Genomic DNA, 25,055 nt, shown 5'->3' with positions numbered 1-25,055 from the left:
AGAGCTCTAATCAACAATAGCAATGTGAACATGCTGCGATAGCCTTCGTCGGTCTCAGAATGGTCTCAAAATATACACAGATCATCCGCATAGAGAGCGCAATTATTTCTGCTGAGTTCAGCAGCAACTGACAACTTCACTCAGGACTCCCAGTTATCAGAAGCCAAGGCATTTAAATGGTTTCACTTGGGAATTCTAACAAGTTTTCCCCCAACAACCTTAAGTCTATGGAAAAAAATTAGAACAAGACATTCTTATTTAGGGCCTGCCTAAAGGGAGCACGAGTATTAAAATACGCTGCCGTGCATGAGAACCTTGCTGAAAGTGCCTTTGAGTTTCTTGTTTCTCTGGCTTAGAAGGCTGCCCCATAAGTTACATGAACACAAGGCTCAGAGCAAATGTCTAATCCAGCTGGCTTTCTCCTGGTCGCCAGCAGGCCTCAAGCCTGCCACTTTCTTTGGTCATAATCAGCATGTGCTTAAGGAATGCTGACTAATTCCAACGTTTGTCCAGGCAGGACACAGGGAGGTAAATCCACTGCCAAAAATAAAAATGCATTCCAAAGTCGAATAGTAGGTCACTCTGAGATGATGTACTATTTGATATCACTCCTGCCAATCCTGTGCTGCCGTTACTCATGCTCATTCTCTGTCCCTCTGAACTTCTCAATGGATCCTCTTCACTCAAGGACTCAGGAGCCTGCTTCACTCTCTCATTTCAGCCAAAAAGAGCTTCATATACGCATTTCAGGAAAAATTTAGAGAGAGAGAGAAAGAAAACATGACTTACCTAACTATAAATTCGGCAATGGTTTCTCTATCATTCAGTTCCATTTAAATCCATCCCACGAGCACACTGATCTCTGTTTTCAAGGCATTGTCCAAAGTTGAGGAAGTGTTGCTGACATCTAGTCAGCACAAGAAGCTGACAAGCAACAGCTCTGTGCAATGCTTTGAAAACCCCTTCCGGAGGATTTTTGCAAGTAGGAATGAGACTACTCCCCACCACAACACACACACACACACACACACACACATTCATGTACAGCTTTTTTCAGTTATGTTGCAGAGCAATGTGTCCTTCAACTTAGAGAATCATTTGTGTTCACAACACATGAATGAGAAAGCCCTCCCACGCCCAGTTCTGTCGCCAGAGCCACCAGGTTGCGAGAAGAGCTCTTTATTTAGATCATCACACACGCGTCTTGTGGTTCTGTGACTCTAAGCCATACGATAGGCTACCTCCATCAATGTTTGGGGTGCCCAGCTGAGCTTAAACTCCACTCCTAAAAATAATAATAATAATAAGATCCTTTGTGCTGGCGATGATAGAGGGGACCAGCAGCACTGCCTCCTATCCAGAAGTTCCCTGCTCCTATGGTCAGAGTCATTGACAATGTAGAACAGGAATGAAAGGAAGACTGGACCCTCAGGAGGATTTCTACCTATTAAAAGATGATGGTTCTTGTCCAGCAGGTATATTTTGGTTTGAACTTTTCATCTATCCCACTATCCATTGACTAAAAGGATTGGAAACTTTTATTCCAATATTCCAGAATGTACTTATAGATATTTCATGTAAACCTCATCCAAAGACTAAACAGAATATTTATTATTACCACTGCCAAAAAGGATTCTGCTGTCTGATTTCATCCAGACAGACAAGGAAAAGATTAAGAAAAAGCAATAAATAGCCCATACACCAAAATGAAGGGAAAAAAAAAAAAAAAAAAAAACCCTACACACAAAAAAAAAGGGAAAAAAAAAAAAAAAAAAAAACCCTACACACAAATAAATTCCAGGCAACCAAAAATAAACAAGTGCTTCATAATCATTTTTAAGTTACATGTGTTGACTTTTTTAAAAAAACCTTTTAAATGATTAAAATGTGTTTACCTTCCTTTTAGAAATTTTAGAACATGCATATAATAGTTTATATGTTTGAAGAGGGAATAATTTAGAAGGAAATGCTTTAAAAAGTGGGGAAAGAGGATCTACAAATAATTATTTTAAGTCTTCAAATGGATAAAGAAAAAAAGTGGTCTTGTTTATCAGTCCACCACCCAACATAGTTGGAAAATGGCGCTTCTTCCTTGATGCCATCCAGCATGGTGTCCCCATTCTTCCCTTGCATTGATACTTAGCACCTTTGGTCATTACAGATCTCTAGGTTTCTCCTTCACTTGACTAGCTGGAAGCTCTAAAATGCAGGCAGCACCGCTTGTTTTGTATTTTTTAATGTTAATTTTTTAATTTTTGTGGGCACATAGTAGGTATATATATATTTATTTATGGGTACATGAGATATTTTGATACAGACATGCAATAATCATATCAGGGTAAATAAATATCCATCACCTCAAGCATTTATCCTTTGTGTTACAAAAATCCAATTTTACTCTTTTGGTTACTTTAACATGTACAATTAAATTATTATTAACTATATGGCCGGGCACGGTGGCTCACGCCTGTAATCACAGCACTTTGGGAGGCCGAGGCAGGTGGATTACCTGAGGTCAGGAGTTCGAGACCAGCCTGGCTAACATGGTGAAACCCCGTCTCTACTAAAAATACAAAAATTAGCTGGGCATGGTAGTGTGTGCCTGTAATCACAGCTATCTGGGAGGCTGAGGTGAGAGAATTGCTTGAACCAGGCAAGCAGAGGTTGTGGTAAGCTGAGATCATGCCACTGGCATTCCAGCCTGGGCAACAGAGGTAAGACTCCATCTCAAAAATATACATATATATATACACACATATATATAATTATTATTACTATTGAGTATAGTCATCCTGTTGTGCTGTCAGATACTAGATCTTATTCATTCATTCTAACTATTTTTCATACCTATTAACCATCCCTACCTCCTTCCCATCCCTCCATTTCCCAGCCTCTGGTAACCAACATTCTACTCTCTATGTCTATGTCCATGAGTTCAACTGTTTTAATTTTTAGCTCCTACAAATAAGTGAGAACATGTGAAGTCTGTCTTTTTGAGCCTGGCTTATTTCACTTAATATAATGATGTCCAGTTCTATCTATATGGTTGCAAATGACAAGATCTCATTCTTTTTTAGGGCTGAATAGTACTCCATTGTGCATATGTACCACATTTTCTTTATCCATTCATCTGTTGATGGACACTTAGGTTGCTTTCAAATCTCGGCTACTGTCAACAGTGCTGCAACAAACATGGGGGTGCAGATACCTCTTTGCTGTACTGATTTCCTTTCCTTTGGGTATATATCCAGCAGGCACCAAGTTTTGTTCACTCCTGTCTAGGAGGCACCCAGCATAGAGTCTGGCCTTCATGCATTCCATTCATTCATCTAGCCATTTATTCACTTACTCAGCTCAAATATTTACTAAGCTGCTACCATGGGCAGACACTGTCCTAGGAACCAAGGATAGTAGTTACACGACAAAAGAGAAAACAAGGTTTCTCTCAGCATTTAATGATGGAAAGGGAGAGTGACAATAAAGAAACAAACGAATAAGTCAGAAAACAAGTAAGAGTTAAAATGTATTGAGTGTCTCTCAGATGTCAGGCATTGCTCTGCACTCCTTGCACTTTCAATTCCCCAAAGCCCTCTGTGACAGGTGCTATTATCATTTCTCTTTTACAAATGAGGAAACTAGAGCATAGAGAGGTGATGGAACTTACCCAAGGTCACTGGGCTAGTAGATGGAGGAGTAGTTCACCCGGACAACGTGGTTACAAGCTACTCTGCACGCTGCTATCCTTGTCACATACAGTAACAGGCCGTGGAAAGGGATGGGCTCATGGGCAAGCTACTCACACTAGATAATAAATATTTGCTGGATGGATGAATGAATGAAAAAAATAATACAGCACCTCTTAAGTTTACAAAATGTGGCTGTGAATATAGAACTTTAAAAAAAGCTTTTTAACGTCTTTGCAATGTTTGCTTACCTCCTTTTGCCCACGATTGTGCACTACCCTCTTATTCTATCTTCCACGTGACTGCACAAGTTAGGGAGATTTTGTTGAGGTTTTTTTTTTTTTTTAATTCAGTCAATATAATGAAAACAGTCGTTATAAGTAGCTTCTTTGAAACTATACCCCCGTCCACTCTGAAGTATTCACATTGCTATGCAGAATTTGCTTTTAGATCACTCTGTTCTCCAGCTGGCCTCTATGTATCTTTCTTTTCACTCACCTATTTTATCTTTTACTAAAAGCTGACACCACGCCATATGTATAATAGGCTGTGGTCCAAATTAAAGTCACCGAGCTTAAAGCTGTGTTGCAGTAAGTCTCAGGATGGCTCAAATAAGATGATAAACATATTTGGTCTGGGGATTCTAACTTCAGACCCCCTACGCCTGTTTCTCAGGCAGCCTGACAAAGAGAATCAAAGTCCTCCCCATAAAGAGCAGCAAGCTCCAGGCTGGGAAGGACAGCAGGGTCAGGGAGTCCCCAGGCACGGCCTGCAATGGGGGTACAAGGAGGAAGAGGAGTACAGGGAGTGGCCTCAGCCCTGTGCTGGCAGACCAAGGGAACAACAGAAAGACAGCTGTATCTGACAAGAGATATGTTCCCAGAGTAGTGACAGAGACAGATGCACATCCCCAGCATGGATGAGAACTGGGAGCAGTGAGAAGACCCCTTTCCCTCCAAAAATAGCTCCCCCTCTGTGGGCATCACAGTTCAAAAAAACAGCTACTGCCTGCCTGCCTCTCTCTTTCTCTCTCTCTCTCTCTCTCTCTCTCTCTCTCTCTCCCCCTCCCTCCCGCTCTTTCTCTCTCTCTCTCTCACACACACACCCCCCAAGTGCCACATACTTAGAATCTGTTATTTTAGTCATCACAGCATCACAGCAACTCCGTAAGTGTTATTACTCTCACTTACTTTACAGATGAGAAATAAGAAGTTCAGAGAGGTGCATGAATTGCCTAAAGTCACCCAACTGCTAAGTGACAGAGCCAGAATTTGACCTTGATCTGTTGGACTCCAAGACCATTACCTAAACAGCTGTGATGGTTCTAAACCTCATGGATGGTCACAGCAAGAAAGGCATGGGAGCCAGTGAACAAAGGCATGGTGACTTGAGCAGTTTGGCATTTCATCATTCTGGGAGCGTGTTCATTGCACACACAATTCCAGGAAGCTCCATAGCCCTTGGAAACGATACGCCTAGCCCACTTCGAGAAAACCCGGTGTGCAAAGCTAGCGTTTCTCCAGTTTCTGGGAGCACAAAAAGCAACGGGTGGAAGGCAGAGTTGGTGCTCGTCGCCACTTGAATCTCTGGCACTCATGCCAATGTGCATCACTGCGAATACCACTGACAACTGTTCTCTTGGCACACAGCACACTCAATGCAAACACTCTGCTGATGAAACAAAAGTGGAGGACATATTCCAAGGCCCAGGAACTGCATTTGATGCAGACCCATCCTCCCTCCTGCTGGATGACTCCCACAAACAGCTGAGATGCAGGAGATGCTGGAGCAGTTAATGGAGATGTGTTTTGATCACCAAAAGTCTAACCTATTGTAACAATTGTTGGAACACAAAGGAGTTCCTTTTTTATAGGTTTGAGTTTTTTAATACTTAGTTACATTGAAGGGTAAGCTCTAGGGTGAATTTCAGTGCTCTGCAAATCCACCAGTGGAAGGGCCCAGGGCAACTGGCCATTACCTTTTACTTCTTTTTACTTCTATGCCTGAGAAAGGCAGTTAAAGAAAGGAGCAGTGAAGCTACCTGACTGGAGACAGCTAACCACACAGCAATTTAAAAATGTGAATGGGAATACTATGTCATCTTCTCCTGTCTTTTAATTTTAGACACTCCTCTACTACAGTAAAGGTATAATCCCTCAAGTAAATCTCTCAAAAGATAAGAAATTCTGTGACTGCCATTCTGTTCATGTATCTGTCTCACCTCACCTTTGCTTTTACATTGTCTCTTCTAAAAATCCAACATTCTTTATTTATGGTTTCTCCTCTTCCCTACTGGAATATGTGTGATATGTTCATGCTTCTAACAGAATAAAAGGAACTTTTTTGTTGCTTTTTAATAACCTATAACTAATTGAAAAGTTTCACTAATATCCACCTCTATGCTAGGCCCTGCAGAGAATAAGAAAAAGAAATAAAGTGTTCCTCATGCACACAGTGGAGCATCTCTAGCGGCAGAAAGACCTGGTTTAATTTTTCTCTCTCCACTAATCAGCACTGTGACCTTGAACAAATTATGTACACAGAGCCTCCACTTTTTAGAGATCTAATTCTCAGTTTTTTGGAGATCTGATTCTTAGCACACGATAAGGACCCTGTGAGATAATAAGCTAAACCATCTCAGTGCCAAGCCATAGCAAAAGCACAGTGAATGTCAGTTTCCTTTCTTTTCTACTCTCCTCAAGGCACTTGCAAGGAGTCAGCAAAGAGCAGTCAAACTCAAGTCAAACCAAATCCCAGTCTTGTTGCTTAGTAGCCATGTGATCTCAGGCCTTTCTCTCTGAGCCTCAATTTTCCAATCTGTCAGATGGGAAGAAAATGTGTACTTACCTCCTAAGATTGCTCTAGGAATTAGCTGAGGGAAGCCACATAAAGTGGAGAACACAATATCTGACTCAATAAATGAAGCTATTATCATTCTTACGAGAGAAAAAAGACATGAAATTAAAGAACAATTAAGGACCAACTAACTCAATCATTACAAATTCTGTTTTAGATGAAAAGATGAGCAGAGTTGCAGAGAGGGAGGCTGGCATTTGGGACATCCTAGAAGAGGCAGGAATTAAAATTTTGAGATGACTGCTTGACAGGGACTGGAAAGCTGGGGTCTGTTGTTGTTTTGTTTATTTTATTTGGCAAGTGCCATGAAGGCAGAAAAGGTACAATCGAAGGCAAAGCGGAGGCCTTAACCTGGAACATATGGGAACACTAATGGAAAAGGCAGCTGGAGCCACACAGGCCCTTGAAGGGGGAGAGAGGAAAACCCGGCAGGATAAGCAGGGTGGCGCCAGATACCAGAGGCCCTGTGGATCTGCTGCTAGGCAGCCGAGCCTCAGTGGGCAGGCAGGAGAGAGCCACAGGAGGGGATCTGGGCAGTGAGTATGCAGGATCATGGTGATTTAGGAAATTTGGAAGTGATACGCCACATGGTCCCGGTGCTACAGGATACAACCAGGGGAGCCAGCCAAGTGCTTCACTTTCCCCAGCAAAGGGCAGTTCTCTACATTAACAATGTACTTAGATCACTGAGGCTCAAACCCTGACTCCTAATTCTCCTAATTACTTTTGCATGAGGATCTTAGGCAAGCTTCTTAACATCTATAGGCCTCAATTCTGCACATAAGGAAATTTAAGGGAAATGATACCTATTATTAGGCTCAGAGGAGAAATAAGATCATGTCTGCAAAGTGTCTGACATCCAGTAGGTGCACAACAAATGCTTTCAACTTTGGACTCCATTAGCCAACATCGTCCCAGTGATCCCAGAAAACTTGGTTCAGCAACAGTTTTTTTCTATCACTAAAATGAAATGCCATTTGTTAAATACAGAATTAGAAGAGTTTATGAGTAAGACTATGTAAAGAGGGTTAACAAGATGTTTCGGAATAAGGAAAATAAAGATTAAAGAACGTCCACTAAAATAGAAATATCAGTGTTCTAATAGGAGGCATTGATTTAGCAATCAAGCCTCAGTTACTCTGTGTTTTAATACAGCTTGTCAGTCAGGAATCCGCACCAGGCAGAAAGCCAAAAAGGTATTGGAAATGTTCTTCTTTTTAAGTTGGATAGTGGGTACATAGGTAAATTTTTAGTCTACTGTATCAAGGTATGATTTACATACAGTAAAATGCACCCAAGTGCAGAGTTCACTGAGTTCTGACAAATGCATACACCTATGTTCTCACCATTCTAAGACACAGAATGTTTCCTTCTTCTCTGCACCCCTTCCCAGGCGATCACCTTTCTATATGCTTCTGTCACTATGCCTGTTTTATCATCATTATTTAAATCACGTCTGCATAGGGTATGGACTCCTTTCTATGTATGCAGTATTTTATCATTTTTAAATTAATGCTGTATTTTACCAGCTAAAATGAACAAGAAATGCCAAAGACTTTACTGAGAGGGTTTCTTGGCATGAAAGTTAAAAAGAGAAACCAGCCAAGCATTGTAATTCCTTCAAAGGATGGCAGTATGGGTAGCTGGTGAAATGACCAGGACAAGCTGGACCAATTCTGGATTCAATCTGACACAACTGGACACGGGTAGGTAAGTCACTTCACTTGTCTCCATTTCGCTTTATTCTTAAAAGGTGTCATCCACCACATCCCATGTGCATGGGGTGACCATAGAACATATCTAAATCATGCTGTGCTAAAAGAGGGTGCTATTAAGAGTTATAAACCCAGGCTGTCCCTGGTAAACCTGGATTTAGGATGGTGCCACTTATAAGCACCCTCTGAGAGCACCTCTTGTGATGTTCCCAGGGATCTATTACGTTCTTTAAAGAAAAGAGTGTTGCACAGACTTACGTCCAAAAGCCTTTTTTTATCCAAAGGTGATGGGGCTCATCCAATCCAATCTACCATGCAGTATTAAAAGATAACAGACAGGCCGGGCGCGGTGGCTCAAGCCTGTAATCCCAGCACTTTGGGAGGCCGAGACGGGCGGATCACGAGGTCAGGAGATCGAGACCATCCTGGCTAGCACGGTGAAACCCCGTCTCTACTAAAAAATACAAAAAACTAGCCGGGCGAGGTGGCGGGCGCCTGTAGTCCCAGCTACTCGGGAGGCTGAGGCAGGAGAATGGCGTAAACCCGGGAGGCGGAGCTTGCAGTGAGCTGAGATCCGGCCACTGCACTCCAGCCCGGGCGACAGAGCCAGACTCCGTCTCAAAAAAAAAAAAAAAAAAAAAAAAAAGATAACAGACAGACTGCCCAAGGAGAGAAGGGGTCTGAGACACAGAAACACAAGAAAGCACGCACATGGAAACTATGGAACCACTTGAGAAAGACCAAGGCTGCCTGATGATGAAAGCACTCAGCTGAGTTATACTGTCTTTGTCACTCGCCCTCCTAAGAGGAGAGCATTAGGCGCTCTATCAGGACACATTATCTCAGAACTCCCATGGTGCGAATTTCATCCTGAGATACCAAGTCTTCATTAACATACTGATTCCAAGGACTCAGCCTGTGCAGGGGAGGAAGAGGCAGAAGCAAGCCTTCACAGCTGCCAACTGAACTGTTTAAAATCTATCAGATTTAGGCACATTTGTACTTACAAAGTTACAGCATAGCACCTTTTACAGTACTGTATAGATACAAGGAAGTATTCATTGTAAATATCTGAAACCACAGCTAAGAGTTAATTACAAGCCTACAACCAATGGAATGACTGCTACAACTAAAATTAACTTGGACTTATCTAGGCTTTCTAAAACACCAGGAAAAAAAACACACACACACACACAAAATTGCCTAAAAATTGCATGCAGAGATTATCATCGTCCCCTCCCAGGGAACTGCACAAAGAGAGATCTATTTGCCCTCAATTGCACAGATTCCTTTAAGTTGGATTTTATTGCATACACTCAAAAAAAATCTGTTTTTTAGCCATAATCTTGCGCTGTCCTATTTAATCTATAAAATTGTAGATGTAATTAATGTATAGAAAGATCTTCATTACAAAATAAAACATATTTTCATATGTCAAATTGATGATTCTTATTACATAATAAAGCAGTCTTTGGAATGTAAACATTGTATTCTATAGGTAATGTTCTAGAAAGTAAACTTGGTCTTGCACTCGATGAAATTCATTCATTTCTCATTGGAGGGAAAGTAAATATCAGTAAACTCTTTACAGAAAATATCAGTAAACTGTTCAATTAGGTCATGTGTTACAAAGTCTAACAAGAAAAGTTTATACCAAAGCTGAAAACCCAAATGTGTATCTACAATTTTTAATAACAGACACCTTGAAGAATTTTTAAAACTAGGAATTGTGACTTGCTTTAAAACACAATTCTTAGAAATGGAGCTGATAGCTGGTCATCACAAACAAGTGAGGATCCGGGCTGGAACTCCCCATGCATACACTTGGGATCTCTGAGCTCACTTTCGGATCAGTGGGAGAAATCACATTAGTCAGGAATCTGGATCCTACTCGGGCATGAACTCCCAAATCTCTGTGTCACCCCAAGGACCATCTGTAGAAATGCCGTAGGCTTGATTCTCATCTGCAGAATCTCCTTCTCTGGTCTCGTCTCCAGCTCTAAATATTCAGTGACACTAAAATAGAGGAGGATCCTGCACTTCTTCAACAACTGTTCGGGTTCCAATTTCGGCTCCGTCTTTACTGGCTTACAAATATACTCTGACTGCCTAACTTATGGTAAGTCCCCTTCTCAGTAACAATGATCCTCCCAGCCTCACAAGGGTGTTCTGAGAACTGAACGAGGAACATTCCAGAAGACCCTAAACCCAGACGTGAGTCTGCCTTGACAAACATTATTCCCCCTTCCGAGTTACCATATCAGTATCCTCAGGGAGATGTTGAAGCTATCACAAGGTTCTTAGTGAAATAACTTCTGACTGAAGTTCAAAATAAATGCTGGATGCCAGTAAAAGAGTGAGGGGCAAAAAGATAACAACTGAATCTACTAGATATTTATTCCTAAAGCTCAGCCTCCTGGTAGCCACGTCCTCACTTCTGGTAGAAGTGTTTGCTATTCATCTTCAGAGCACGTCAAGAACATAAAATTATTCACAAAGTGTTTTTTGCCAAGAACATGAAGAGACTGTCAATGGTTTTTTGTTTGTTTGCTTGTTTTTTAACTTGGAAGAGCTTCTAAATCAATGACAAGACTTCCGTAGAGACTGAAGACAGGCACCCCAGGCCTTCCTCTGAGGCCCCAGCCACCACTTCCTCACCCCTCCAATCTGGAGGCCAAAACAAGAGCTGGTCCCAGCACCCTTCACCCGAATACATAATGCGGTACAGGAGCAGGTTCCCCATTCCCTACTGTGAGAATCCCGAACGCACTCTTCTCTGCCAGGCTCAGTCCCCTCAAAGCTCCTCTGGCCCAGTAGAAATTATTATTATTATTATTATTATTACTATTATTTTGGAGACAGAGTCTCATTCTATCACTCACGCTGGAGTGCAATGGTGTGATCTCAGCTCACTGCAACCTCTGCCTCTGGGTTCAAGCGATTCTCCTGCCTCAGCCTCCCGAGTAGCTGGGATTACAGGCACCTGCCACCACGCCAGGTTAATTTTTACATTTTTAGTAGAGACGGGATTTCACCATGTTGACCAGGCTGGTCTCGAACTCCTGACCTCAAGTGATTTACCCACCTTGGCCTCCCAAATTGCTAGGATTACAGGCGTGAGCCACTGCGCCCGGCCCCAGTAGCAATTAAATGAAACCTAAGAATGCCATTGAATTGAGGAATAAAAACAGCATGAAAACCCAGATGTGGGCTTGTCTCAACTGCTGACTAGCAGCATAACCCAAGGAAAGTCATTTCACCATCCAGCCTCAGTTTCCCCCCATGCAATATGGAATAATGAATACCACCCACGCTACCATCCTCCCACGACTGCCAAAAGGATATCAATAACATGCACACACACTGAAAACATGTACACCTAAGCTTGCTGGATATTGAAGTTATTTTATTAATGTCACAGTATTTCTAGGAATTTAGTCTTTCTGTGCCTTATAACATTGAATCTCTTTTCTAAAGATATAGAATAATCATAATGGCAAAATCAGTGCCAGGCATGGATCTAAGCACTTGATATATGTATTCATTTGTTCCTCACAATAATTCTATAATTATTATCCCCATTTTATGACGAGGAAACCAAGACTCAGGGAAGCGAAGTAGTAGCCATGTCCTGGCACAGCAGGGACAAGGACCCAGCCACAGTTTGTGCTTTAGCCTCTATGCTAATGGTAGGCTGACAGCTTCCAATTATTTACTTGACTGAAGAAGACTATGTCACACAGCCCCATGGAAATTCCAGACAGAAAGTGACAGGTTTTCTACTAGTCACTCACTCTTCGCCAGCCCTGAGCCCTGCTCCCGTACCATCCATTACCCCGTGAATCAAGACAACCACCCACGGGATAAAGAGCATTTTCGCTTCTAACAAATTACAAACCTGATGTTCAGAAAAGTTCACTAACTTGCCTCCAATTCCAAAATTAGTAAGTTGGGGAGATAATATAGAAGAAATGTAAAAATTAAATAGAGAAGTGTCTAAATTCCTGTACACCTCCCTCAGGTGGATGGCTCCTGGGCCCACTCCTCCCTGGCCCGGTGGCCTTCCTGAGGTCCAAGTGGATCCCTGACTTACGCCAGTCCTTGTTGCCCAGCCGCTGCCCTCCCTGACCAAGCGGTCTGGGAGAGGGGTGGGGAACCGCCGACCCCTGGCCAGAATGGCCAGAGGGGAGAGAATTATTTTCAAGAGGCAGAGGCCTTACTCACAGCCTGATGCCAAGTTCTCCAGATTCGGGATTTCACGTTGGAACTGGGGTTGCCTTTTTCCAAAGAAACAATAAGAAACCACCATTAATAGGAAGGCCCATGTCTGCTAGGGTTAAACAGGCCTTCGTGGGTTGGCGGGAGAACCAAATCACAGGTTACTACCTTGTTTTTATAGGAAAATGCATGCCAAGTTGTGAAACAAAGCCTTGCTAGGAAAGGCTGACGGCCCCCATTTGTGAGTCAGGGGCTGCTTAGCACGCTCCTTTAGTATGTGGAATCCAATTGACAAGAGGCCCGTGCACGTCCCCCACACCACAGTCAAATCTTACACTAACACGTCTCATTTGTAACTAGCGTTAACTTGATCTTATTCTCCCCAGCTTTGGACCATCTGTTATTAAAGGTGTCACAGCATTTGTTCTTTGGGAGGCCCACAACCTGGCTGGTTTGGGTGGGTTTGACCTGAGAACCCTATGGATGAGGGAAGGCCTTCCCTTCATCCCAATGTGACATCCTGGCTCCACAAAAACAACCCCTTGATGTGAGGCTGGAAGACTTTGCCCTGGCTTTGGCACCTACTGCCATGCTGTGTACCCTTGGCCAAATGATTATACTCTCTGGGCCTTGGTGTCAAGGGAGAGAGATGAATGGATGGTTTCTACATTTCTAATCTCCCTCTTCAGGTTGCAATAGAAAGGCATTGCTTGGAGTTATTGAGCCCCTATTCTGGTTAAAACAGACCATGTAGCAAGCATTAAATGAGGTGAAACATCTATTACATACATTTCATACAAACATTTTCATATAAAGCACTTGGAGCGATACCTGACATAGAATAACTGTTTGCTAATGTTAACTGTTGTTATTATAACCAATATCCTCATAAAACTCTACTAGGTACAAATGCTATTATTATCCCCATTTGACAGGTGAGGAAACCGATGCATAGGGTTTAAGTCACCTGGCCAAAGTGACACAGTTTATAAGAAGGCCAAGATTTGAACCCAGGTCTTTGAAGCTCAGGAAACCCCATTTTTAATCACTCAGCTGTACTTAAAAAAAAAGAAAAAGGAGGAAAGTCCATTTAGCTAAGGGCTGAAAGGCTTTAGTGAAATAATACTTGTTAATCAGAGTACTATAAGTGTAAGGGATTTTCAAATACAAAATTTATTGAATCCTCATCCAATTCAAACTAGGTGGAACTATGCCTTTATATTTTTGGCTATGCTTCTTACACAATAAGTGCTCAAAAGATGTTGATTAGTTTTTCATTTGCTAATTTCAAGTGATATTTGATATTATAAAACACTTGCCCATCTCCCTCAGAATTCATTATAACTCATTGGATTTTAGATGTAACATTGCTTATCAAACACTTGCCAATGTTGGTGAGAAGTGACCCCACCTTAGCTAAGAAAAAGTGTGACTCTAGGGACCCACCAACTACCAAAAAGATTCTAAATCTATGAGAGATGGAGGACGGGTCCAGAGGAGCCAGAGTCATCCATTTGTAAGTGTACATGTGGCTCATTCCCGGTTTTACAGCACATTCGAGGGCTCAGGAGCATTACCAGGACTCTCATCATGGGCACAGGCACAGGTAGCAAGTGCAGGGCTAGATTCCAAGGACAGGCCAGATTCCAACAAACAGACCTGTCCTGAGCCTCCTGCAAGAGCAGCATTGAGGGCAGCCTCACACAAGTCCAAGATCAGTTTACACAGGCTGGGGTAGGAACTGCAGCTACCACCTACAGCAGGGGTGAGTCGGTGGCTCTTATGGGCTGAATTATGACCCCCAAAAGTAATGGAAGCACTAAACCCTAGCACCTCAGAATGTGACTGTATTTAGAGACAAAGTCTTTAAAGAAGTAATAAAGATTACATGAGGTCCTATGGGAGGGTCCCAATCCAATCTGGCTGATGTCCCTATAAGAAGAGGAAATTTGGGCTCACGAAGGGACAACAAGGATTTGTGCATAAAAAGGAATGGCCTGTGAAGTCCCAGGAAGACAACCTCCACCTGTAAGCCAAGAGAGAGGCCTCAGGAGAATCAAACCTGCCAACACTTTGATCTTGGACTTCCAGCCTCCAGAACTATGGGAAAATTAATTTCTGTGTCTAAGCCACCCAGTCTGAGGAATTTTGTCATGGCGCCCCTAGCAGGCTAATACAGTGGATGACGCTGAGAAGTAAAAAGATGCTGTGTGAGAAAAATCAGGTCTCACAGGAAAATCTGAGCAGATCAGCCAACTACGCACAAGTAGCGGATAGCTTCAGGGTAGATCCAAGATGATGGATGAAAAATGCAGAGACCAAGTGTAGGAAAGAGGAAAGGGAGCAATCCATCAATGTTTTTCTAGCATTTTCTGTACTGGGCATGGAAGGCATACAAAAATTAGGAAAAGTCCTGTCTAGCTAAATCTCACAGGCCAGTGAAGGAGCAAAAAGGTTAAACATAGGGAAAGCATCAGAGGAAGGCAATAAAACAAAAAATGCCATAAGGAAATAATGCAAAGACGGCTTCAGGTCCTGTATGACTCAGTGCTGAGATCTGCAAGAATGGGCTGATAGGGAGCCTGTTTGTTTCCAGCACGCTTGGGGCCCAGATGAAATAAGAGTGGGGTCAGTAGAATCCTACAGAATGGGGAGGAGAAGGGACACGAGGTAAATAACTCGGAAAAGCAAAATGAAGGCCATCTAGAGGAAGGGCAAGCCAGGCAGTGCGTTGATGGTGCTGTCTTTCAATTGCCACCGTTGCCTGCAGAGATAAAGTGAGTTAAATCAGAGCTAAGCTGACTGAACCAGATCAGAAATATTGATGCTACTCCTCACGCTGTATGGCATAAACATCAAAAATAGGGAAGAATAACAGAGGAACACATCGTGTGCCAAAGCTATACACACCACACTGCAGGGGTCAGCTGTCAAAAGCAAGTCCACATGGGAAGCCAGAAGATTAGAAACACTAAGATGTGCGCTGCTTTCTGCCCATTTGGCGAGAAGAGTGGAGAGGAAATTCAAGACACTGAGCTGGAGGCTCCTGCCCGGTTTCATCCCACACCCGTGTTAGGTTCCCACCCCCAGCAGAGGGACTGAGGGAAAGAAGCAAACAGCAGAAGGAAGAAAAGTAAACATCTAGGAAGATCCCAAAATCAAATAACCTGCCCCTGATGACTTCAAAATGTTCCATAAGAATTTCAGGTGCAGTCAGTTGAGCTGCCTTGGTATCAGCATCATATTAACACAGAAGCAATAATTTCTTCCCAAGGAAAATAGGAAGTATTTCTGTTATGCAAATCAAACATATTGTTCTTTTTTTCCCGCAGCTATATCCTCCTTTATGGCCACTGAAGGAGCATACGGTCAGGAAAAACAATGAACAGAAACCTGACTATAAAAGCATTTCTCTTCTATTGCATGGCTGGAATAAGCAAGGGAAGCCAAATTTGCACAGTTCGTCAACTTTCTATTCATGTAAACAACCTCGCTTTATTTTTGAATTACTTTATGGGAGGAGATGGTTTCCAAATGTACTATTTCTTGCTGCAGAATATGGAAGCAGTATCACTAAACCCTTAAATTAGGATGAAGAATAACACAGGCATATTTCATGTTTGAGTCTATGTTAGAATGCCTGATTTTCCTAAATTAAGTCTTACTTGGAATCCTGAACTTTCTTTACTTTTTTTCTTTTCTTACTATCTGAAAAATCATGGCAAAATTCTGATGCAAAAAAAACTTTCATGCAACAAAAGACTAGTAGCAATAACAGAAGCTAGGCTTCCTATGAGTTGGGCATTAAAAAAGATTATTCACTATGGAAAAATAGTTGGGTTTTGTGCCTTACATCCTTAATGTGTTTATAATAGATTATAATCTTGTAAGTTGAAATAATCACTGCAATTAACACCAAATTCTCTTAATTCTAACAACTCACACAATCACTGAAATAGTTCATAAACTGGTGGAATTGCCATATCTAAGCTCAGGCCAATATCCAAGACAGAAGTTTTCCAAAAAGCCCAAGAAATTCTGAAAAGTAGCTTCACAAACAGGTTTTTCTGAGGCTTAGACAAAAATTCCAGTTACCCGTGGCCTGACTGACAAACCCTTAACCACCTTATATGGAGTTAATAATGGCATTTCTGCCATTTACATTACCAAGGCTTTGAAAAAGCACATGCAATACCACACCTGAAGGGAAATTACGGGCAGACGTTAAGAGTAAGTAAATGCTGCCCAGCTGAAATATGAAAAGTCCTTAGATAGATATACATAGATAGATAGACATATATAGATATAGAGATAGAGATAGATAGAGAGAGAGAGAGAGAGAGAGAGGGAGATGGGGCAACAGAAATGTATACACAAAAGAGGGAAACAGCTTATGTTTAAAAAGCAATGATGAAGTTCAACAATATAACAGAAAAAGTCTATGTACATATACCAGATGGACAGCATGGGCAAAAGGAATTTGACTTCTGAATTGATCGACGTCAACATGGATTTCAAAAGGCGTCTACCCTTTAAATGTTTATTCCAAAGAATTATTATGCCATGCCATAGGAAATTTCAGTTCATTACAGTAACACAAACACACACAAGTCTTAGTCAATAATTTAAATAAAAATTTTTAAATGACAGGGTGTGCTAATTTGTGGCCTAATATCAAACACCCACCAAAAATCAAATCAGATGTCTCAGTGACTGACAAACTCTCCAGGAGAGTCATTTCAGTGACGAAGGTCAAACCTTGGGCTGTTCCTTTATAAACTGGCACAGACCAAAAATTCCCAGAGGTTCCCTGGCCTATAATTGTATGCTATTATTCTAGAAGCATGATTAGCATGTCCTTGCCTTTTCAAGAAAGCAGCCTGTAATGCAAGCAATGAGAATAGCATGTAGGTTTGCGGAGACTGTTTTTGGCATATACCACAGACATGTGGAAGAGTCCACCTACGTGATTCAGAACCACTACAGGTATTGTCTGAGATGTTCTAAAAGCTTTTATTTGATGTTGGAATGTATCTATACCTTAACCGGGAAGAAAAAATGATAGTAATAGGACAGAAAAGGTTATGAATCATAGTTTATGAATGGAAGAATATTTAGAATACATATAATAAATAAAGGCATTTATCTGATAGTAACTACCACAAAAAGAGAGATATGTTAAAAACTACCAAATTTAATTCAATAGCAGAACGATAATTAAAAACTAGATATAACTATAAAATGTATATAACTATACATTTTAAGGAAACATGTGATTTCAAAAATTTTATTATATTTATAATGAAACATATTGATGGCCAAATTATGAAATAAAAGTTAAGTTGTTGAAAATGACTAGATTTCATTATCAGGTCTTCTGTGAATTCCAACGACTAAAGAGTGCTAACACCCCAAGGACTCCACTGCTATAGGATGGGAATAGGGTGTGGAAGTCAGCCTTCAAGAGATAAACCCACCCACAAATCTCAGAGAAGATCCTTTGAATCTGTACAGACAGTTGAGAGAGCCAGTTCACACACAGCTACGGTGTTATTCCCACAGGCTGACAAATCCTAGGCTGCAGCCATTTCCAGAGTCCTCAATTAATGGGTCATAAGAGCCCTGTAGTCTTAACTCCATTATAAGGTAGGAGTAGGGTAGAAGAATATGACCAGAAAGACAGGCTTAAATGTCCTCTGTGTTTCTTTTATTCACAGAATCTCAGACTGCTAGGTTCATTTGATTGTTTGTTTGAGACAGAGTCTCGTTTTGTCGCCCAGGCTGGAGTGCAATGGCACGACCTCAGCTCACTGCAACCTCCACCTCCCAGGTTCAAGCAATTCTCATGCCTCAGCCTCCCGAGTAACTGGGATTATAGGCACCCAGCTCTTTTTTTTTTTTTTTTTTTTTTTTTTTTTTTTTTTTTTTTTTTTGTAGACACACGGTTTCATCGTGTCGGCCAGGCCAGTCTTGAACTCCTGGCCTCAAGTGATCCACCCGCCTCAGCCTCCCAAAATGCTGGGATTACAGGCGTGAGTCACCACACCCAGCCAACTGTCAGGTTCTTACTCCACATATTGGAACCATCCTTCCAGTCACAGAATATTCATGGGCACTTCTATCTAAATCCTATCCATCCTAGGAAACCTGATCCAAATCCCACCTCTGCTATCAAAGCCTTTCCTAAGCATCCTCATGAAAATGACCTTTTCCTCTGAATTCTACACACGACGTCCATCAGTGCTACTTGGCACCTCATCTTGACCTGCCTTGGGCCTCAGCAGCTTCCTGGAACTGTTACTTAGCATCTTACGGATTCCTGTATTGTCTTATACTTTGCATCTCCTACAGAACTCTGCCCTCACACATAAATGGGTATTTTTAATGGTGCACTTCAATATTCTTCCCTGAGTAAGCTCTTTGTTTCCCATATAGTCTTTGTTTTTTGTTTGTTTGTTTTTTAAGGTAGGGTCTCACTCTGTCGCTTAGGCTGGAGTGCAGTGGTGCGATCATGGCTTTCACTGTAGCCTCAACCTATGGGCTTCCCACCTCAGCCGTCCACATAGCTGGAACTACAGGCATGCACCACCACACCCAGCTAATTTTTTAATTTATTTACTTATTTATTCATTTTTTGAGACGGAGTCTCCCTCTGTTGCCCAGGATGGCATGCAGTGGTACGACCTCAGCTCACTGCAACCTCCGCCTCCCGGGTTCAAGCAATTCTCCCGCCTCAGCCTCCTGAGTAGCTGAGATTACAGGCATGCGCCACCATGCCTGGCTAATTTTTGTATTTTCAGTAGAGACGAGGTTTTACCATGTTGGTCAGGCTGGTCTCAAACTCCTGACCTCAGGTAATCCACCCACCTCGGCCTCCCAAAGTGCAGGAATTACAGGTGTGAGCCAGCACGCCAGGCCTAACTTTTTATTTTTTGTAGAGACAGGGTCTCACTATGTTGCCCAGACTGGTCTCAAACTCCTGGGGTCAAGTAGTCCTTCCACCTAGGCCTCCCAAAGTCCTAGGATTACAGGTGTGAGCCACAGTGCCGGGCCCAGTCTTTCTTGCTTAGAGCCAACTCAAAATGATACTAGCAATGAAATATTCCCGCCTCTCCTTAACAAGACTAACTTACAACAGGTGTCCTGCATGTCAAGTCTAAGGGCTTCTTTTTCATTGTCTAGAACCTCCTGCAATCATCCTGAGGCAGACACTTTCTTTTCTTACTCCTCTTTTCAATTCACTTTCAATTGTACAAAATATCCTTTTGAACTTCTTCATCCAAAATGACACTACTTAATAAATCAGCACCAAAAAGTTTGCTTTACTCATGTGCAAATTTGTGTACTTCTTTTTCTTTGGCCCAATTGAATGCTTCAGATTATATGTATTACTAGTCATCATTTATGCTCTTGCTACAAGCCACCTCAAGTTGATACAAAGCAATCTCTGTATTTATAAAACAAAGATATTATATCCATCCTATAACTCATCCTACTTACCCTGCAAAATCAATTTATTCGTGTATCTCCCCATTCTCCAACTAGAATGAACTCCACGAGAAGGGATACTGGGAATTCTCTTTTTGCACACTGTTGTGTCCCCAGTGCCTAGATCAATGGCCAGCACTTAGTAGGGCTCCATACATTCTGGTGGAATCAATGCTGGTTGAATGAATTTCCAGGAAGCCTCCCACATTCTACCTCTCAACCCCTTCCCTCTGCTTGATGAGAATATGGTCAAGAACATGAATTAACGTGAGGCCATCAGGGTTCCAGTCACTGGCTGACCATCTCAGTAGAGGTATAATCTGCAGCATACTACCTGACTTGTCTCCATCTCAATCTTCCCATGTGTAAATGAGGGTATGACTGGGCTCCTAGTGGGGACTAAGATCACGCAGGTAACGTATACAGAGGCGCACCCAGTGCTGATAGTGGCTCTTCTGTTTTGTCCCTTTCCATCAGTGACACCTGTGTCACTGCACTTCGTGGATCAGTCTTTCCCCGTTTTAACTATTAAAAGACTAGACGCTGACAACAAAACTTATTTTGATTCAAATAGAAGTAAATTAATAGGCTCAAAATGAGAGCTTGGATTTTTTTCCTATCAATAAAGTATATGCACTTGAGTGACAGCTTAGACATCTATTCTACGTTTTTGTTTATGTATGTAGCCTATGCACCCTGTTCAGATAGGCCACATTGCCCAGGAGTGCAGTTCTGCACAGGTGGCTGCCAGAAGCCTGACTTTTTACAAGGTGTAAACCAAATGGCCTGTATTATACAACAAAACAGTGAGAAAAAGCTTGCTCCACCACTCCCTGACTTAGAAAATGTATGGGAAAAAAATGCAATTTGCCTCTTAGGCCTTTAAGGATCTTCATATGCCATTCTAATTTTAAGAGACATTCTTAAAGTAAATATGAGTCAAGGAGAAACCACTATCTTTATTTTAAATGTTACTACTCAAACTTTCAACTCCACGAGAACTCTTACATGTAGGCTGTGTCAACACTGTGTACACTGGAGGTAACTTTAACTCTTTGCTTTTTGGTCTTTCAAATAAGAAACGGTGCTCAATTAAATATATCTTTAGAACAAAGAATACCTGTGGTTTACACCTAGCTTTTGACCTGAGGTAAAGACGTTTTGCAGAAGCAAATATTTAATACATTTGGGTATTCTAATTTCATGTAAAATAACTAGCTACAGGCCGGGCGCGGTGGCTCAAGCCTGTAATCCCAGCACTTTGGGAGGCCGAGATGGGCGGATCACGAGGTCAGGAGATCGAGACCATCCTGGCTGACATGGTGAAACCCCATCTCTACTAAAAAAATACAAAAAAACTAGCCGGGCGAGGTGGCGGGCGCCTGTAGTCCCAGCTACTCGGGAGGCTGAGGCAGGAGAATGGCGTGAACCCGGGAGGCGGAGCTTGCAGTGAGCCAAGATCACGCCACTGCACTCCAGCCTGGGCGGCAGAGCGAGACTCTGTCTCAAAAAAAATAAATAAATAAATAAATAAAAATAAAAAAATAAAAAAAAATAACTAGCTACAATGAATACTTTTCTGATGGGGTTGACTTAAGTTTCTATAAACATAGGTTATATCCCTCCACTCCTCTTCCCCCAAATAATATTGTATTTTTGGATGAGAAATTAACATAAAGCCTCTGAATTTTAACCAGCTAGATTTTCCTGAGCATAAAACATGTGCAAGTGAGCTCATAAATAAAAACCTGCAAAACTCACAACTTAAGCTTGTCATAAACAAGCCAAGAGGAGAACAAGAACGCTTTTCAGCATCCACTTCACATGGCAAGGTCTTAGCTGAAAGATGTGGTCCCTGCTTTTAAAAGCACTGGTCTACACAGCAGACACATCAAGTTCACCTACCTTTGTAAATAATCCTTAGCATAACTGAAGTAGAACAACTATGAAACTCCCTTACTGAACTACACAAACTTATTATTATTGGTCATGCCAGCTCTATTTTCTGCAGATAAATCCAACCATTGCATAGCTAGGTCACGGTACACTCTATGGCAGAAAGGAAGTAAAAGTTAATGTATTTTTTTAAGTTAATGATTCAGGCAATTCTTGGAATAACTTCCACTTGAGAAGATGTAACTAAGATGTCTTATTGAAAGAGACTCCCCAGCTGTTGACAGCTCAACTTTGGAAATTCCCTCTTTTTTGCCGATTCCTGACTATCCCTAAATCCAAATTACAAAGTTTAACGACCCTGGAGAGCCATCTTTGCCTCCAGTGAACTCAGAACTCTATCTTAATATTGATTAAAGCTCTAGATTAATGTTTACTGAATTAAAGGGGGGAAAAGACACTGGAAACCTAGCCTCCAAAAACCCACCGCCTGCTCCCTTCCCACTACAAGATTAAACTGGGTGCTCCAGTGCTGAGAGTCAACCCATCCAAGGGGGTCTGATCCCAGGCCATGAGGCGATGACAGCCAAGAGGTCTGGGCAGCGGCTCCAAAACGGAGCACCCACTGCCCTGGGAAATGTTGGGCGCTTGCTATGACACAAACCCTCCCCCAGGGAGTGGAACCGGATGGTCGGAAATCAAGTCAGTTCTGTATAGACCCTAAGGCCCCAATCCCATTCCACCACCCTCCTTCCTGTTTATAGATCCCGCTCCTGGAACTCCAACTACCAAAGAGAAAGCAGACGTTTTAGAAGTATGTAACACATGACGTAACTTGAAAAAGTTATGCTGCTTATTGGCGCGAGTTACAACTTGCCGGGCTCACACAGGAAAACAGGCTCACGTTAATTACTTTGCTTTTAATATGCCATGCCTTCCTTTCCCGGGGCCCCCACAAAGATTGGGTAACTGAGAACCACGTACCCTCGGTGGTAGGACCCAAACTGTGTGGGCGGTGAGCGAAAGGCACGGAAGGAAGAGAGCCGATCGCTTCCGAAGCGGCAGCTGATTCGGATTCACTACAAGCCCGGCGGCTCTTTTCCCGCACAGGCGCAGGAAGAGGAAGCCTGGGCACCTCTCAGGAGGCACCGAGTTACCTGATCGCTCGGCGATGTCGCCGAGGGGGCTCGCGGCACTGCGCCGATGCCCCTGGCTCGGCCGAGGGCGTGCCACCTTTGTCTAGGTTTCCCCACCAGGATGGGCGACGCCTTGGTGCAAAGACGGCTTGAACTGCTTGGAGGCGCCGACGCCGCTGTCCGCGCTCGAGTTCCCAGCCCTGCGCGGGGCCCAGGAAGCCGACGCGGCCGCCTGAAACCTCCCACTTACACTGCGCGCACGCGGCGCGCCTGCAAGTCCCAGCCCCGTGGCTGCTTCCCCGGCGCAACAGCCACAGGGTGGAGAGCCGGAGACCCCTGGCTCGTAGGCGCAGAGGCCCGGCGCACCCCTGCCCTCCTGGCACTGCACCGCCGGACGAGGCAGGGCCCCCATACCCTCTCCAGGGCCCGCTTCTTCCGCGCCCACGCGAGTCCCTTCTTCGGGAGACAACGGGCCGATGGAACCCCCCCTCCCCAAGCAAGACAAGATCTCCGACTGTCCACCGCGTTAGGGAACGCACGACAGACACCCAGACAGCACCCACACCCCTGCCCGCCCCCTCGGCCCTCACTCACCTGCCTGCACCGTGTCCGAGAGGTCGTGCCCGGGGGCTGCGGTACGGGGAAATTCCTTCAATTTCCTGGCGCTCAGGTTTAACCCCCCGGAGTTGGCCGCCTCCTCAAGCGCGCGCTCCAGACCCCGGTTCAAGGGCAGGTTAAAGCCCCCGCTGCCGCCGCCGCCACCGCCCGCCCCGCCGGGGGCGCCGGTTCCTCCGTGGTGCTGATGGTGGTGGTGGTGGTGGTGGTGGTGATGGTGGTGGGGATGATGAAGTGGGTGCAGAGTAGCTACCGAAAGGGCCGGGACGAAAGGTTGGGGTTCGCTTCCCGGCGTCGCCATCTTCTCCCGGGCCCCCCCACCCCGCCCCGCCGCTCCTGCGGGGGGGTCACAGCGTTCCCCGCGAGGGGAAAACGGCAGCTCGGGCTGAGTGCCGCAGTGCTCCACCGAAAGGCGCTGGAAGGAGGGGAGGAGGGTGTGGGCAGGCGCGTAGAATGGGGGCGGGCGGGGAGGCGGCCGTGGTAGCTCGGTCTTGAAGGTTTCCTGTCCCCGGGAAGCTAAGGACTGCGGCGGCGGCGGCGGCGGCAGCGCGCATGTGTCTCCTCCCGCCCCTGCGCCCTCCTCCCGGCGGCTCTGCCCTCCTCCGCCGTCTGCTCTCTCCTCCTCCTTCCCCCACGCAGTCTGTCCCGCCCGAGCCTTCCTCCGCGCCTATTCCGCCGGCCTCCGCCGCCCTGCCGCGATCCGCCCCGCAATCGGGGTACAGGGCGGGGCTGGACGCCTGCTCTGGGGCAACTCAGGCGCCGAACCTCTCTCTGGGCGTCCTTTTGCCGCCCAGGAGGCTTTAGGGGACTGGAGGTTGCCGGGGTAGCGGGGGGTGATCTGAGAACACGGATAAAACGGCTAGCGGCAATGAATGGGATTTGAAGTACAGCGAGGTTTGGGAAAGGAGAGGGTTCTCTCAATTCTGCGAGTTATTCTGGCTGTTTAACCCAGAGATCTCCAAGAGGCAGTTTCACTATGGGGTCATCCCTGCGGATGCCCCCGGCATTTGGGCGCTTACGATGAACCAGGCGCTGGTTTAGGGAGCCTACGTAAGTTATCTCATTAATCCAGGGACCCCAGGAGGGCAAAAATGGTTCCCCTCAGTCTACAGAGGAAGTTAAGAAATGTATCTAAGGTCACCCCTGCAGTTAGAGGGGCGCTAGATTCGAGCTAGTGGCCCTCAGAATCTAGGGTTGCCCTCCTTCACAGTGTACCCCTGGACCAGACGCCAGCGGCAAGGGACGAATACGAGTGGGACAGAGTGTTTGCTAAGCGGTAGAAGAAAGCTACAGATATAGGAAAGAAAAACTCAAAATGAGGGCAGTGTTTATGGAGGACAGAAGACATTGTCATAGGGGAAAGATGAGCTGGCTCCCCGAAATTGGGTGGTGCCAGGAGAGGCTAGAAAGCCAGTGACCCCAACCAGCAAACCAGTCACAGCTCGAGTCTG

At 44.0% G+C, this 25,055-nt stretch overlaps 1 protein-coding gene across 6 annotated transcripts in view; it reads right to left on the bottom strand.

Moving 5' to 3' along the window:
- The window catches only part of LRCH1 (leucine rich repeats and calponin homology domain containing 1), a 198,496-nt gene extending 174,341 nt beyond the window's left edge, over positions 1-24,155 (bottom strand). For all 6 annotated transcript variants that reach the window (XR_002518353.1, XM_009191913.4, XM_017951235.3 and 3 more), the window contains exon 1: positions 23,584-24,155. Coding sequence is in view for 5 of the 6 variants with exons in the window: in XM_009191913.4 (XP_009190177.2) it covers positions 23,584-23,905 (322 nt within the window). In the remaining variant the exon portion in view is untranslated. The remainder of the gene's footprint in view (positions 1-23,583) is intronic.
- Between the last annotated feature and the right edge of the window lie 900 nt (positions 24,156-25,055).

The sequence above is a fragment of the Papio anubis genome, chromosome 15 (genome assembly GCF_008728515.1).
Source record: "Papio anubis isolate 15944 chromosome 15, Panubis1.0, whole genome shotgun sequence".
Classification (NCBI taxonomy): domain Eukaryota; kingdom Metazoa; phylum Chordata; class Mammalia; order Primates; family Cercopithecidae; genus Papio; species Papio anubis.
Note: the sequence above shows the minus strand (reverse complement) of the source record. Positions and strands in the feature narration are given on the sequence as shown.